Source organism: Megalobrama amblycephala, linkage group LG1, assembly GCF_018812025.1.
Source record: "Megalobrama amblycephala isolate DHTTF-2021 linkage group LG1, ASM1881202v1, whole genome shotgun sequence".
Lineage (NCBI taxonomy): Eukaryota > Metazoa > Chordata > Actinopteri > Cypriniformes > Xenocyprididae > Megalobrama > Megalobrama amblycephala.
In genome coordinates this window covers 2,959,707-2,977,297 of record NC_063044.1, presented here as the reverse complement: position 1 = coordinate 2,977,297, position 17,591 = coordinate 2,959,707, and the positions used below count along the sequence as shown (strand labels likewise).

General features: G+C 38.1%; 1 protein-coding gene across 6 annotated transcripts in view; it reads left to right on the top strand.

Moving 5' to 3' along the window:
* apbb1 (amyloid beta (A4) precursor protein-binding, family B, member 1 (Fe65)) overlaps nt 1-17,591 on the top strand; it is a 69,975-nt gene that overhangs the window by 10,391 nt on the left and 41,993 nt on the right. For 3 of the 6 annotated variants that reach the window (XR_007181027.1, XM_048164349.1, XM_048164473.1), the window contains exons 2-9: nt 7,169-7,946; nt 8,662-8,852; nt 9,007-9,063; nt 9,155-9,231; nt 10,462-10,522; nt 10,634-10,780; nt 11,452-11,579; nt 11,775-11,780. Coding sequence is in view for 5 of the 6 variants with exons in the window: in XM_048164349.1 (XP_048020306.1) it covers nt 7,169-7,946; nt 8,662-8,852; nt 9,007-9,063; nt 9,155-9,231; nt 10,462-10,522; nt 10,634-10,780; nt 11,452-11,579; nt 11,775-11,780 (1,445 nt within the window). In the remaining variant the exon portion in view is untranslated. The remainder of the gene's footprint in view (nt 1-7,168; nt 7,947-8,661; nt 8,853-9,006; nt 9,064-9,154; nt 9,232-10,461; nt 10,523-10,633; nt 10,781-11,451; nt 11,580-11,774; nt 11,781-17,591) is intronic. The other 3 variants (XM_048164634.1, XM_048164537.1, XM_048164408.1) reach the window with 2 other exon arrangements.

The following is a 17,591-nucleotide window of genomic DNA, read 5'->3' as shown; positions in this document are numbered from 1 at the left end:
TCTGTTCCTCGCTCACGTTACAAAACTAAAGGTGATCGGGCTTTCTCGGTTGGCTGCTCCTCGACTCTGGAACAGTCTCCCTCTCAATATTAGATCTTCCCCTTCTGTTCCTACTTTTAAATCCTTTTTAAAAACGTATTTCTATTCTTTGTTTTAATTAAGGGTGTTTTCGATTGTCCTCAAGGTTTTGATCCAGTGTGTTAATTCTTTTTGTGTTTGTGTGTTTTAATTTTTCTGTACAGCACTTTAGTTGCAACCTCTGTTGTTTTGAAATGTGCTTTATAAATCAATAAACTAAACTTATGGAACAACAGCAATAGGGTAATTTTTGTGTCAAATCAACCAAATTTCAGAACTTCACCAGCTCAAATTTTTGATTTTGTTAAAAAAATAAAAATTCTGTAGAAAGACAAATATAAATAGAGATGAAAGCCAAAATATTAAATGTCATAGATGTATTACATAGATCTACTATTTTATATAGAATCCACTATTTTGCAGAGGGGGTCATAATGACAATTTGGAGATTTGGAGCCAATTTACAGGGGTGTAAAAATGACTTGAGAAGGATGGCAGCATCAATATTTTATTTTTACACAGAGATTGATAGGTGTATTAGTAAAATATGTTCAGCAATCTTTGTTTCATTATATGCCAACGGTGACGGTTCAAAAATGGCAAAAAAAACTTTTTGACTTAAGTTTGCATGCCTGTAACTCTAGAAGTATTAAATATATCTTAATATCCTTTTAGATTCTGGTTCTTAACCAGCTTTCCTTTTGGTATCTTCATTTTAAAGGATTAGTTCACTTCAGAATTCAAATTTCCTGATAATTTATTCACCCCCATGTCATCCAAGATGTTCATGTCTTTCTTTCTTCAGTTGAAAAGAAATGAAGGTTTTTGAGGAAAACATTCCAGGGTTTTTCTCCATATACTGGACTTCTACGGCTACCAACGGTTTGAAGGTCCAAATGAGTAAATTATCAGGAAATTTGAATTCTGAATTGAACTAATCCTTTAAAGACCCTCAATGGTTCAATCCCAGAGATATGGATATCTTTTTTTCTTTCCCACTTTTTTTTTTTTTTTTTTAACTCTGTTCTTCTTGTCTATATTTAGTTTTTTTTTTTTTATGTGAATATACCACTGAGGAGAAGCACAAAGTTTCATTGCATTGTGCAATGACAATAAAAATATTCTATTCTATTCTATTCTATTCTATTCTATTCTATTCTATTCTAATGTGGCTTCATGTGTAAATTCATAAATACGCATTTTCAGTGGTCAAAACCAAATGTGGGTTATTTTGCATACAGCTGATACTTTTTTCTTTTAAAGAGGAATATCTGAAGAATAAATAATGTTGGAACTAGAAATATATATATGTTTTTCTGTCAACTCAGTTGCATAGAACATACCTGTCTGAGTGCCATAAATATTTATTTTCCAAAGTTTGCATGCCTGTAACTCTAAAAGTATTCAAGATATCTTAATATCCTTCTAGATTCTTCTTAATAAACTTTCTAGGGCTACCCCCTTATACTAGAAATACTAGAAGAGTCTTGGTGTTGTGGCCAAGTCACACAGTCCGTGAGGGACAGATTATTAACGGTGGGTCCTTGTGGTAATTACAGTATGTCGGGCAGGAAATCAAAACATTTGCCTATTATCCATCGACCTCAATTATGGCTTATCATTTTGAAACATGTAAGTAGTAGCAACTTTACATGGCTTCTCGCTCTGATGTTAACTTGGATAAATGTACGCTATTATTAGGCGCATATTTAAGTGTTTGTGCGGAGTGTGGAAACTAAAGTGTAGTGCGCTTACTGCATGACATGGAGGCGCCGGCACGATCACTTGCAGTTTTTCTGATAACAGCGGAAACAACATAGGTGCTCTATGTAAAAATGACAGCTAGTGGTTGAAATGGGTACTACAGTCCAAATTCAAAATATTGTTTGCCCCGCCCCCTCCTCCTCACACTCAACGCTCTCGCAGGTTGCCAGTTTGAAGACACGCAACTGGAGCGAGCTCAATTGACATTGGAAGGCGAGGAGACTTACACACTGTAAGATAATTAGTTGATTTATTGATTTTATGATGAGTTATATCGCATTTTAATATGCTCCCGTTCATAGAGATTTGTAGATGGATGCTGAGGCTTTTTAGGGCGGGTAGAATCTGCGATCTCTGACCCAGTTTGTTCGCTGGCTTCTATGACTGCAATTCGCTGCATGTGTTTTCCGCCAACTGGCAACCCAGGGTGGCGAAATACTATTGGGTAAATTGGCAACGTGCGGTCTTGTACAGACGAAAACAAAAACAGAAATTCCGACACGGAACGCAAATTTCAAAGTAAAATAACTGGCTGTAGCAATGGTTTTCAGAGAAATGAGTATGTGAACTCAGCATGTTTAATAAATATCTGCAAACATATTATGGTATTTTTATGCTTTAGTACAGTAAAAAACTTACATAGAGCACCTTTAAAATACTCCATCATTTTTGGTCAAACAGAGAAGAGTAGGGGTGTGCAATATTGACAAAAAATGATATCAATATTTTCTGGGATTTTATCGATAATGATAATTAGACAATTTTTTGCTGAGTGTGTTATTGTGCTGGTACCTTGGCAGGTTTAGGATTGTCATGGACAGCTGACTCCTAAAATTTTTGATATTCTCCATATTCTGTGTGGTGCTCAGGTCAGCAGTGACAGAATTTTTTTTTTCCAATACGTTTCAATTGATTTTCACCTTTTTATAGGCATTTTTACCTTTTTATAAATCCATTTTTTTTTTAAACCTAATTATACATGCATCATCTTTTGTGTCAATTTCATAAATTTAATCAAATTCAATTATAATAATAAGACACAATAGGGCTGTTACCAATCAAATTAAACAAGTATCTATCAACAAAATTCATCTTTGCAATGAAGAGGAAACACAGAAGCTGCATCTGAAGTGGCATTCAGATGCATTTACACAGACTGTTTAATGCAGCTCAGAGCTGACATAAATGAACAATCTGCAGTTACAAATGCATTTGTTTTGATGTTTTAAACATAAAACGTTGAATATTGATATTTGAAATTATCTAAAACATGAAAATATACTTTAAATGTGAAATTAAAACTGCCACTAGGTGGCAGCAAGTCACCGTAAACGAGTGAGTCATTGAAATTCAACCGATTCGTTCAGATGGCTGATTCCACAATTAACTTCACAATCCAATAACCTTCAAAGGGCATTATTAAGTCTTAATAAAAAAAAAATCGTCTTTTTTAACCTGCCTTTCAAAAAGTGCTAAACAAATATTACAGAACAAATGTTTATAACATAACACTGTGAAACAATGTAAACAACCTAGGGTGACCAGATTCCTCATGGTGGAATATGGGCATTTCAAGCAAAAATAATATTCAATGTTTGCTGGGAATTATTTTATTATTATTCGAAAATCGCACCCCTCCCCCACAAGCACACATGTATAGGCTACACCAGGGGTATTCAATTATTCAATGAAGTTCTAAGAGGTCCAATCTCTATATTTCCTTCCCAGTGAAGGTCCGGACAATACTTTTTTGGATCAGTTTTTGGATCAGATTTTTTTAGCAGGCTATTTTTATGTATATATTTATTTATTTATTTATTTTTACATTTAGACACCTATGTGTATAGCACATAGAAGGCCTTGGGACTGAGAAAACATACTGGGGGTGCAGGGTTTAGCACTATATTATACACTCATTCCCCCGGTTTCACAGACAAGGCATAAGCTAGTCCTAGACTAAAATGCATGTTTGAGCTGTTTCAAATGAAAGAAACTTGCACTGACATATCTTAAAATATGCCAGTGTCTTTGTTTTGTCTTAAGATGCACACCAGTAATTCTTTCTTCAAGGGTACATTTATAAAAGCTACTTAAATTGAAAAAAAAAAGCTACCCTAGTTGAACTAAAGTCTAATCCTGACTTAGTCTAAGCTCTGTCTGTGAATGGTTTAGGCTAGGGGTTCCCAAACACATTCCTTGAGCCTCCCCAACACTGCATGTTTTCCATGTCGTCTTAATCAAACACACCTGATTCATATCATCAGCTCATTAGTCGAGACTAGGGCTGCACGATTAATCGCATGCTATTCTCACGCGCATTTCGTCAGTAAAGCCGGTTCCCTGATTACCGCTAAATCGCCATCACCTGTTTTTAAACGGAGCGCCTTTTAATAGACGAGCCGTAGTTCACGGACAAGCCACGCAATATCGCGTTCATTATCGCAGGCGATTCATCTGCGATATGAACGCGATATTGCGTGGCTTTTCAGTGACCTACGGCTCTGTCTATTAAATGCCGCTTCATTTGAAAGCAGGTGATGGCGATTTAGCGGTAATCAGGGAACCGGCTTTACTGACGAAATGCGCGTGAGAATAGCATGCGATTAATCGTGCAGCCCTAGTCGAGACTCCCAAGACCTGAAATGGGTGTGTCAGACAAAGGAGACGCAAATTGTGCAGTGCTGGGGAGGCTCCAGGAATGTGTTTGGGAACCCTTGGTTTAGACCTAGTATTCTTCTCAGTATATATTTAAGTAATTAATTTAATATAAACATGCGATTAGTCAACTAATGGCTTAAATGAACAACTAATAGTCGAATAGAAAAAAAGTCAGGGGCAGCCCTAAAACTTTCCTTTTGAAATCCTCATTTTCAAGGCCCTATATAGTTCAGTCCCATAGTTATGGGAATCTCAAATCAGCTCCATGTTCAAATTTTATTGATTTTTTTTAAGTGAATTTTACCCATTTTCGGTGATTAAAAAACCCCCAAATGTGGTTCACTTTGCACACAGCTGATACATATTACATTTAAAGAGGAATGTCTGAAAAATAATGTTTAAAACTGAAAACTGAAGTATCTTGTTTCCCTCTATCAAAAGAATTGCATAAAACAACTCTCTGAGTACCAAAAATCCCCTGAAAACGGTTCAGTTGAGCACATTAACTTGCTCTCAGAAGTTTATTTATAAGAATCTATATTTGAATCTGTTTTAGGGATGTTTGGAAGATGGGATTTTGTTCATTTTAACAGCTTCTGAAGCTACCAAGAGTTCAAATATGCAGTATTGGACCTACATGTTACCGCATTGATATCCCTGTATCCATGAGATTGAATTATATAGGGCCTTGTGAAGATTCCAAAAATGAAGATTCCAAAAGAAAATTTTCATAAGAACAAGAATCTAAAATGACATTAAGAAATCTTTAAGACTTCTTGAATTAAAGACATGTAAACTTCAGAAAAATGTTTGTTTTGAGCACTCAGAGAGATGTGTTGTGCCAGCAGTGCAGAAACCCACCCAAAACTATGCTGACCTGCTAACTATTGCCTGACGGCCAACCATCGGCTTAGTGTGTCCCAGCTTTGAAACTGAATGCACAGATCTAATATACTGATACACATCCAATTTGTTTCCTAACTGTTTACATTCACTTAGAGCATAAACGACTGTGCTTACGTGAATACATGCCAAGCTCTGCATTTTGACATTTTTGTGTGTTTTACAGTTAAAGTGCACTCGCGATGCTCAAACGCAGGGCTTGACATTAACTTTTTTGTTACAAAACTTTTTTTGCCAAAGTTACTAGCCACTCAGCATTTTCACTGGCCACAATTGTAATGTTGGTAAATTACATTTTATATGATTAAAGTTGACTTTGTTATGCTTAAATTACTTTATTTTGAGTCATTTTACTTGATTTAGAAGATTTTAAACCCTTTCAAACTTTTAAATGCAGATTGACCACCCAAATCAAGACTACATTGTATATCAGCTGATATGTAGCCTACATGTGGGCAAGAGGTGGACAATATGAGCATGGGCAAATATGAGAAATTTGAAAGTTATTTGTGTTAGGCTATATAAAAGAACAAAGAAGCAAATTACAAAAACAATAGTAAATTAAAAATAATATTTTTTTCAGATACAGTAGGTTTATTTAACATATAGCCTAGCCTACATTTATTTAACATCTTTTGTTGTTTGATTAACATTAATGACAGACAGGTATTTAATTGGGCTGCTGAATGCATGGCCGTAACTGACGCATATTCAGTTATTACCCACCTGTTTACGTCCACTTAAGCCATAACCCACTGTATTCACTCGGGATACTCCACACGATGGACATTTAGACATCTGTGTGCACGTGACTATTCAGGCGCGAGGAGAACTGATTGCGCGCGCGACAGAGAGAGAGCGCACGCGAGAGAGCGCTTCTGTTGTGTGTCATTCAGCGCAATTCCGCCTATTCCTCCTTCACTAACTGCACGTAAATAACGAATTGTGTGATTGGATTGTAATTTTGTGCTACGATGATCTTCGACGATCATTTGGCTGTAACTGAAATTATATTCAACCCGCCAAAGTGGCTAGTGGGAGTGGCTGTCTTACCCGCCACAGCTGAAATCTACCCGCATTTGGCGGGTTGGCGGGTGTTAATGTCAAGCCCTGCTCAAACGTCTCAGAGCGCATGCACAGAAAGCTGCCTGGGGAATAGCGCGAGTTCTCTTTCGCGGCTTTTAATGCACTTTAAATAATTATTTTTTTAATATCAAGCATGTCCAGCTTGATAGTCTACTTCTATCAAGTTTTTGCTGAATTGTACGTTAAGTTTGGACTTTTAGGGAGGAACAAATACACACCACTGAAGGAAAGGAAGGTGCGCAAAAACGGAATGTGGCAAAATAATTGTTTACCTTGATTATCTTTTTATCATACAGGGTGGAAGCCAAAATAAAAAAAAAAAAATTATTAATTGCATTACACTAAATCTTTTATTGTGCTTACATAATAGCTTTTTGTCCTTTTAGTAACAAACAACCATTTGTAGCACACAGTATCGGATTTGGATCAATTCCATCTAATCGATACCCAATCCAACAAAAGTTTTTTTTTGTTTTGTTTTTTAGTGCTGAGACAGATCAGTGTATAGGATCAGTCATCCCTAGCTATGAATAGTAATATTGCAATGTAAAATGATTAATTATTTTAGTGCCCAGGATTAGCATGTTTGTCACAGTGAGTTAGTGTGTGAAATGTTCATGTCTTTTATGGCGTTACATGTGTCTTTTAAAGATGCATATAATGTGTGGTGTTGTTACAGCTCTGTGTCATGTCTGTGAAGAGCCCCTCAGACTTACTCAATGAAAACACGTACATACCCCCTTCACTGACCCTTGACCTCTGCTTATCCTATGAAAGAAAGTTGGGCCTGAAAGATACTCCTGGGTCAACCTCTTTCTCTCCAAAGAGTCGACACAATTACGCCAGTACAACCTCCATCCAGCTCCTCAAAGGCATTATGGGAGGACTAGATGATGATGCATCCCTCCAGCACCAGGAAGATGAATGGAGCAGAAATCAGGAAAATGAACATGGTCTTCCATTCTCTGAGAGCAACACCAAGTGGATGAAAGAAGATCAGAACCAAATATGCAAGTTAGCAGAGCAGCAACAGCAAGACCAGAATCTCAATCTGGTTGAAAACAAGAATGAATCCACAGATAGAAACCCAAACCAGAACTCACAGCGGCGAAATGAAGAGAAGAACAAGACCCTGAAAGCGCTCTGCTCTGACCTGCATGATTGGGCGGCTGATGAACATCTTCTGATTTACTCTTCTGCCGCCATGATGGAGAAGAATCAGGAAAACCAAGAGCAGATGAGAGACAAGGAAGCAGAAAGAGAAGAAGAGGAAAATTTAAATCCCAGTGGATGCGTGAACATAGACCCGTCTGAAATTCAGAAGAAAGGAGGCGAAAGTGGCAGCAGAAATGCTTGTTTGCTGTTTGGCAAGAACGGCGTTACCAGTGATGAGGACTCCAGCTGCATGTCGCTGTCACAGGGAAGCACTACAAGCAGCACCCCCGATGAAGATCCAGGTAGGTCACATAGAATGGCAGGTGAAAATTCCCAAGTATCCATCTCGGGTGATCTGTAGTCAGATTAAACTGTGTTGTTCTCTAAACCTCAGTATTAGTTGTGTAACCAGATTAATCATATCTTGCTGACTTTTGCGCTGTTGTTCCTGTAAAATAAAAGGTAACTACTTCTGTCAGTACATATGCTATGCTGCCTGTTACTTATAGTGATTTTAATTATGTCGATAAAAATATCTAGCTCTCAAGTGTTTGTTAGGCTATTGTTATAGGAACTGTTGTTATCAATTAAGTTTTAGTCAGTGTTTTTCCCTTTTACCTGAGTAAAGAGTATAACCAATTATGTCGTGGCAAACGTATATATACACAAGATTTTACAGAGCATCTTTTGTATGCCTGATGTCTTTGAGACTGATTATATGAATTTAATCTAGGAAATTGACTTAAATAACAATGAGCATTCTGCTCGAAACATCATATCTACTAAAAACAGGCTCATCTTGTGTAAAAAAAAAAACCTTTAATTAACTCTTTAGTCCATAACAACCATATATTATAAACTGGTTTTGGTGAGTAAGCTAATGATAACTTGAAATTCACATTTGTGACGCATAATACTGCCATCTGCTTTACCTCACCACTTGTGATCGGATCACTCGAAATGTTAATACCAGGTGTAAACAGGCCCAAAGAGAACATGTTTCATTGTTGGTTATAGAGTCCTATTGGGATGGCAGTGCATTTGAAACAGACACGGACCTGCCTGCTGGTTGGATGCGAGTGCAGGACACATCAGGCACCTACTACTGGCACATTCCCACAGGTACCACACAGTGGGAACCACCTGGGCCCCTGGAGGAGAGACCAGCCAGTGCATCGCCTGTGCTCACACCAGCTGACGAGCCACAGGTGCATGCATGTCATCATATACATGTCTACAAAAATATTTTCTTTCTTATTGAAATTGTTTGCAGTTATTAATATTAATAATAAGTATTATTATAACCCATGTGAATGCTAATGTCTTTGTACATGTCTATAAACATGAACACATTGAAATTAGATTACATGGAGCTGTGTTTCACAACCAAACACATTCAGTGTTGAAGAACTCTGGCAGGTAGGTTCATAATGGAGTCACAGACATACAAACACCTCATTCTTTTTTTCTTCTTTTTTTAAGTTCATATAATGCTTTTTTTATTGCTCAGAAGGAGGATGTAGTTTCTGATGAAAGTCTGAAGGAGTTTGAGGGAGCAACTCTACGCTACGCCTCCATCAATCTGAGGTACAAGATCGATCAAACATCACAGACTTGACGACTGAGCATGACACTGTATTACTCCACAATAACATTTACACTGCATTGCAATTATGCATTTCGTAGACGCTTATCTAAAGCCACTCACTTTAAGACTACTGAAGGGGTGCCCAATCCTGTTCCTAGAGAAAGTTCAGCTTCAACCCTGATCAAACGCACCTGAACCAGCAAAATAACACACTATATTGCCAAAAGTTTTGGTACGTCTGCCTTTACATGCACATGAACATTCTTAATGACATCCCATTCTTAATGGGGTTTAATATGGAGTTGGCCCACCCTTTGCAGCTATAACAGCTTCAACTCTTCTGGGAAGGCTTTTCACAAGGTTTAGGAGTGTGTTTATGGGAATTTTTGACCATTCTTCTAGAAACACATTTGTGAGGGCAGGCACTGATATTGGTTGAGAAGGCCTGGCTAGCAGTCTTCACTCTAATTCATCCCAAAGGTGTTCTATCAGGTAAAGGTCAGGACTCTGTGCAGGACTGTCAAGTTCCTCCACACCAAACTCAACTCACTCATGCATGTCTTTATGGACCTTGCATTGTGCACTGGTGCGCAGTCATGTTGGAACAGGAATAGTCCATCCTCAAACTGTTCCCACAAATTTGGGAGCATGAAATTGTCCAAAATCTCTTGATATGCTGAAGCATTAAGAGTTCCTTTCACTGGAACTAAGGGGCCAAGCCCAACTCCTGAAAGACAACCCCCCCCCCCCCCCACACACACACACACACACACCCCACCACCACCACACTCTACACTTGGCACAATGTACTTTAGATTGCTCTTGGAAACCCATACAATGAAGCTCTCTACGCACTGTTCTTGAGTTAATCTGAAGGCCACACAAAGTTTGGAGGTCTGTAGCTATTGACTCTGCTGAGTTGCTGTTGTTCCCAATTGCTTCCACTTTGTTATAATACCACTAACAGTTGACCATGGAATATTTAGTAGTGAGGAAATTTCACAAATGGACTTATTGCACAGGTGGCAATAAGTTGGCAAGTTGGCAACAGGTGGCAATGAGCTGCCGAGAGTGACCCATTCTTGCTCAAATGTTTGTAGAACCAACTTTGTAGGAGCAGGGTTGGTACTGAACTGTGCAGGAAGAGAACAGGATTGGGCACCTCTGCTCTACTGTTTGAGTTACAGGAGCATTGACCCTTCTCTGTGTCATCATCTTGTTGTGTGCAGTTTTTCTCAGTCTGAGGAGGAAGAGGAACAGACTTATGTCAGCAGTATTGAGAGGGCGAAGGTAAACACAAATAACTGATCACATACACATCATCAAGATGTTTTTCTCCATGTTTGTTTTCTTCATGTTTGTTTGTTTGTGTGTGTGTGTGTGTGTGTGTGTTTTTTGCAGTGCTTTGCAGTGCGTTCTCTGGGCTGGGTGGAGATATCAGAGGAGGAAATGGCTCCTGGCAGGAGTAGTGTTGCTGTTAATAACTGTATTCGACAACTGTCCTACCAGAAACACAATCTAGATGACACAGCTGGCATCTGGGGCGAGGTATGTGTATATGTGTGGAAATCATTAGAATTTGAAAGAATGAATGGGTAAAAGAGACATTGGCTATGTTTGATAGCAGTTAGGCATGTGACTGTATCAACTTTTCATATCACAATAATTGCTGAAGGTTTTGTCAAGTATACAGTATTATCAGTATTTGAATTAAGTTACAAAACTTAAGTGTTGTCTTCATATGTTTATTAACGTTTTGTTCTTGTAACAAAAAAAGAACTGACCATTTATTTGTAAATATATTTATTTATATAACTATTGTTAGGGGCTAAGTGCATGAAAAAATGTAAACATTGTTTAATACAATGTTTCCCCAAAACCTTTTAATTTAATCCCCCCAAAATAGACTTTAGTCATAATTAATATTTTAAGATTTGTCTAATTCTAATGCTCTTTAACGTGATATGTTGTTTGTATTTTGCATTCTTGCAGTTCTGCTATAAAATAAGGTCATCAGACTCTGAAGTATTGGGCATACACATAGAGTATAGCTTGCGTGCTCCCTTTTAAATCACAAAATATGGGCACAGCAATTGATACAGGCTGCAACGGAAGTTTTTTTTATGCTACTATTTTTATGCTACCGCTTTTCGAACTCGAAAGTGTGATAAAGGCCTATATGATAGTATGCCATTGTTTGAGTTTGTGTTGGTTTGTAGGGGAAGGAAATGCTGCTGGTGCTGGAGAATGAGACTCTGAATCTGATCGAGCCTCATGGGCGTACGCTGCTCCACTCTCAGCCAATTGTCAGCATCCGTGTGTGGGGAGTGGGACGCGATGATGGCAGGTGAGTCTGTAAGCAACTCAGTGAGTTGCCGGCATAAGAGATAATTGATCTTTAACCTTTCTTTTGCCTCATTTTTAACTTCTGTAGAAACAACAATACTCTTTACTGAAGCTTTTTTAATATATAATTAATATGATGCTGAATTACTATGTTATTGTGTTTTTATTGTCTGTCCTGCTGCATCCTGGATCCCAGGGAGAGGTAGTGTGCTGTGTATTGTATTTTATTGTTTGTTTGTTTTTGTTTTTGCATTGTGTGCTTTCTATTACAATACCAAACATGGTGCATTCAAAAATGAAATTTCTATCATTTCTCATGCACACGTCGATTCAGCTTTCTTCTGTGTGACGCAAAAGAACTTAAATTCTGGAACAATTTTAAGCCATTCTTTTACATTCAACTACTGTTCATACATTGATGCCACAGATGTCAAGCTTCTAAAAAAAACAAAAAAAGTATTATGCCCTATGTCAGGGGTTTTCAAACTGTGGGTCGCAGAGTGGGAAAAGTGCAATGTCACTTGGCTGCAGCTAAATGTTTCAGTGAATGACACACACACACTCACATTCACAAACAGTTTAGTCTAGGGCTACATGATAAACCAACATTAAATGTAAATCCTGATATTGCTTAGTGTGATTTTCGAAATCGCAAAGGCTGCAATTTAAGAATTATATAAATATATCCACTGCATGTTTCAAGGTGAACGCTGTTGTCTTTCAGAGACATAGTCGTAAAAGTGCGTTGTTTGCTTTCCCTCACGCATATTTGGCTACCTACCAACACACACGGGAAATATGTCTGTAAAAAGCATTTCACATGTACACACTGAACGAGCATGAGAGTGTTTTCTGCGCTGAACACTGCAATGAGTTTAACACTCGGTGTGCGTATTACAGTTCATATCCAGACCGGAGCAAGCATGTTTCAAGTTTTTGTGGACATATTTCATATACTTTTTAACGTCTGTAAATTAAGAAATTAAAATGTAAATATTAGTATTGAAATTTTACAGTTGTACTATAAAATAATTTTTTTATTAAATACTTACGATTTCTGTCCTATCAAACTTTTGATTAGGATTAAGCTTACAGTACACCTCCCCCCACCATCTCAAATTTTTGGTGGGTCTTGAGATAGATTATACTTTTTTTTTTTCCCCCATTCAGCATGTCTGAAGGCATCTGCATGAGATTTGAGAGCATCAGAAAACTTAAGACTTAGAATATAGAGCATGAGTCATTTGTACTGTGATGATGCATTTATGCTGCTTTTTGTCAATTTTGGAACTTGGAAATTGTGATGACTACAAACTGCTGTTGTCTGGAAAAGAGCTGTGTAAAGATTCTTCACCTTTTCCATCTTTCCAATGTTTCCATGTCTTTTCTGTTGGCTATGGATCTGTTTTAGAGATTAGTCTTGCTATGTTACACTGGTATTCAAATGTCGGATTGCGGACATAATGGCACCATTTTACCGTTTCTACAGATTAAAGTCAGCTGTGCATCAAAAAAGGAGCGGTTCAGGTGCTCAGGATCATTTACTGTAATGATCTTTTGGCATTTCATCCTCTAATATTGTCATATAAAGCCAAACATGCTTTCATTCAAGCTCTTTTCGCTCCATGAATGTTGCTTTTTTCCGATAAAGATGTAAAGCGCCGCATTAAGAGCTGCAGATGATGTGGTTATTTTAACAACAGCAGCAACACAGTGAGCAGAAAAATACTTCGTCAAAGTTATTAGTCAGGATACTTTTGCTAAAATGCTGCAGAAAACAAGAATGCAGCAAAATACAATTCTTATTTTTATTTGTCATACAGATGACAAGAATTGGAGATGGAGATGGAGAAGAATTTATTGAAGGTAGTAGTGTAGCTCAATTCTTCAGCATCGATGTCAGTGTCTTAGCCTTCAAAATATCTTAACCCAATGTTCTGTCTGTGGGACAGAACTTTATACATGAAGACAAAAGGGCTACAAACAATAGAACACTGTTAGGACCTCCCACAGGAGATCGATCTACCCTGCAATCTACTCTGAGCAATGCTGTTTCTTTGTCATTCACACCCATGAGTTTTTGTGGGCCATACGTCTGTATGGGCCATTTGGTTCACACCTTTACAAACACAGACAGAGTTGATTACATCTGAGGCACAGTCACAATGTAAAAGCATCTAACTAAAGATAATGAAAATACACATAATCTTTCAATCCCCCCTTTGATCATTTTTGATCATAAAACAAACTTTCATAAATTATGCATACAGTATGGTGCATACAGGTTCCATTATTTAGGATAATGAAAGAAAATGTGTTCATGGTGAAGTCTGCATCCTCCTGAATGCTTGAGTCCTTTCTTATTTGACATTGTGGTCTTGAGGAAGTGTTTTCTGTGGACGTTCAGGCATATTCAGCTAGGTGGTCACTGCAGTGCGGTCTAGGTGTTGGATGTTTTTGGTCATTCCTCTGGAGTGCTGGAACACCTGCAATCACACAAAAGAGAAAAGGGAAACGTATCTTACCAAGGAAAATATTTTAATCAAATAACTCCTAATTGCTCCTAAAACTGTCCCTATTTAATATTGGCAGGACACTACTGTTTATCAGTGGCTGTATGTTTATGTCTTTGTCCTCAGGCGACAAGCTAGAGCCTAAAAACCCTAGTCCCGCCATTTCTGGACTCTGATAAACACTACTGCCATCTATCCCTCGTCTCTAGGTAGATGTTTCAAATCCCACTGGCTCACGTCGATCCACTTTTCTTTTCTTTGCACCTTAACTCCTTCAACTACCAAGAGATCCTGATGTGGGCTTTTCCACCTGGATTCTCGCAGTGACTTGAGATTTTTGAATTGTTATTATACCATGGCCCCCCCTCTGGAGGTGTCAAAACTTTACCCTTGGCATTGTGTACTGCCAGGCTGAGTCTTTCATCAGTTTGGACAAAGCTGTCAGATGTCAGATTTTCATTGGGCATGGTCCGGCCTGTGACATGTTCAAAGAAGCATAGTCCTGTTTTCCTGTGGTCATTCTCACTGCATTGGTTGTTTTCATGCAGTTCAACTCCATTTTCCATCAGTGATGTTTTTTCTTCTTTGTGCACTTCATTCTGCATCCGTTTACTGTGTGGTTGTCTGTCTTGCTCAAGTTGTCTTAATGCCTCTGTATGTGCACCTCTCTCCTTTACGGCTTGTTTAGCAGCACTGTCTACTAGGACATCATCTTTGGCTTCAGTTGTTGAGACTTCTGTGTATGCTTTCACCTTTGGGATGGGGTCTTCATTTGTCATTTTTGCATCACATGGTGTACATCAGCTGTTAGATGAGATGTCACTAGTTGGTGCTGCAGAGAGAGGTTCTTCAGTTTTCCTGCGGCTCAAAAGCTTTCAGCAGAGTCTGCTTTTGCTTGTCTGTAAACTTGTCCTCATCATCACTTTGATGTGTTAAAATCAACTTGCAATCACGAACCCAGTGTCCTTCTTCGTTGCAGTACCTGCATCTTCCTTGATTTTTTTTTTTTCTTTTGGGTATCTCACATATTCACGTTCTTCATGCCCCGTTGTCCTGTTGAATGACAAGGTTTTGGTTTGCAAAGCTCTGAGATTGACTTCCTGTGTTCTTTCAATCTTTGCTGACCATTCAACTATCTACATGAATGCTGTTCCAGTGCTGTACCAGTCATCATACCTGATTTTAAGGGCTTTAGAAATCTCAGGTTTCAGTCAATTTACAAATGCAGTTTTAAGAGGCATGCCAGTATCTTTACTGGGATCTTCGTTGTTGTTCACACCAGCATATTCCAACCAAATTTGTATGAAGTGTTCTTCATACTCAGCAACACTTTATCCTGTCTTCTGCATGCATGAGGTAATTTTAGCCCAATTAACCTCTGCAGGTTTCAGTTCAAACAAGAATGTTCGTGCAGCTTCCAATCCAGCCTCAATGTTCGCTTGAGACTCACCAGTCCTTCTTTCAACACTTTGTTCATTTCTTTTGGTCATTGTCCCTTAAGTTCACATTAACAATCATCACTCCGTCTAGTGGGTGTAAATTGTAGGTTTTTTTAGCAAATGCTGAAGAAATTGCCAAGCTTTCTGTGGTTGTTTGTACACATCTGGCAAATCTTTTGACCATTTGTCAACTTGCTCTGGAGTAGCTGGATGGTATGTTCTGTGTGAAACATATTTCTTTACCACTTTTGTGACAGTTCGAGTTTGTCGTTCACCATTTTCCTTATACTCCTCATTGTCAATTTCAACTTCAGTCCTTCTGTTTTTGACAATTACAGGAGCAAGCCTAACCTTCAAGTTGTCCTTTATGATATCATCATGTGTGTTTATGTCGCTGTCAGAGTTCACTGTGGAACTGCTGTCATTTTCTCCAAGGATCTGTGCACAGCTGAATCATCAGACTAGGTAAGCAAGCAAGGACAATAGCATCAAACTAATTCAGAATCAAACTCATTCAGAATCAAACTCATTCAGAATCAAACTCATTCAGCCTCAAACTCATTCAGATTCAAATGTAAACATCCAAATAAATACTATACTTACATGATCTGGTGCATGCATGCAGCATGCATGACGAACATTTTGTAAAGATCCATTTTGAGGGTTATATTAGCTGTGTGAACTTTGTTTATGCAATATATTATAGAGTCGCGAGCTCGGGGTCAGGGAGCGCGAGGATTTAAAGGGGAAGCAGCCTGAATCGGCGCATTTATAATGATGATGCCCAAAAATAGGCAGTTAAAAATTTTTATTTATCTATGGGGTATTTTGAGCTGAAACTTCAGACACATTCAGGGGACACCTTAGACTTATATTACATCTTGTGAAAAAGCATTGTAGGGCACCTTTAAGTGTTGCATCTTTCCATAAGCCCTTTTAATGTCCGGCAAGGCCCATTGTCCATTCTCTGAGTGCCTAATGTTGTACTTCTGGCTGATGTGACCCTGGCACTTCCTTAGTCCCAGCCTTTTGTCCAAATATTCATTCAGATTTTCCATCATTTGATCAATAGTAACATTTGGAAGTTCTGTTCCATGTCTTTCTGTTGTTGGCCTCAATGCAGGGCCATTACCATTGTTTCGTGCAGACTCAGCCATGGCAAGTACAGGAGATGTTCCTTCAGAGGTGTGAAACAGAACAAAAGGTGTTAGAGCCGTTAGGTGCTTATTCAGATTTAAATTCTCAGCAATCATTTAGACTGACCATTTCAGATACACGGACAAATCAAATATGTTTCCAAAATACAAAATCGTGTATTATAAGCTCTACTTGTACTCCTAACAATTTCCTAACAATCCAATGTTAAATAACAATTTAATGTTATTCTTTTTAGTCTACTAACTCAGCTTAGTTTTCAATACTACATTTAAGACAAAACATTCATTTTCAGGCTAATATTCCTTGTTTCATTTCTGAAAACTTCTGACTGAAAAGACTTGTTCTATTCTTTTTGAGTCCTAGCTCACAAGGCTAAATTTGTTGAGTTTTTCTCTTAGACAATTTACTTTAGATCTTTTTGTATCTTTCATCGGAAGGCTGACAAACTTATAGTTCCATGGCTTTATGCCATCATCTTCTAACCCAGTTAGAACATTTATTTCAAAACTAAAATAGTGGCTACTGAATTAGCATCCAGTCAAGAATTTCCAATTCTTGCAACAACATCAGTCCCAAATTATTTGTGGCCCCTTAATCTTATAGTGGCTACTGAATTAGCACCCAGTCAAGAAATTATAATTCTTGCAGCATCATCAGTCCCAAGACATTCTATGGTTTCTGCAATCTCTGGACGAATGGACCAAACTGTTTCTTTAAAGGTGTCATGAACTGCATTGTTTTATTGTTTTATAATGTTTCCTGGGGTGCACTTTTAATGTTAATATGCTTTTTACATCCAAAATTGTCATAATTTATAAATAAAAGGCATTTTTCCTACTCTGATTTTAGCCCTCTGGTTTGAACGTTCTGTTTTAAGGGGCGTGTCTGCTGTGTGACTTCAGT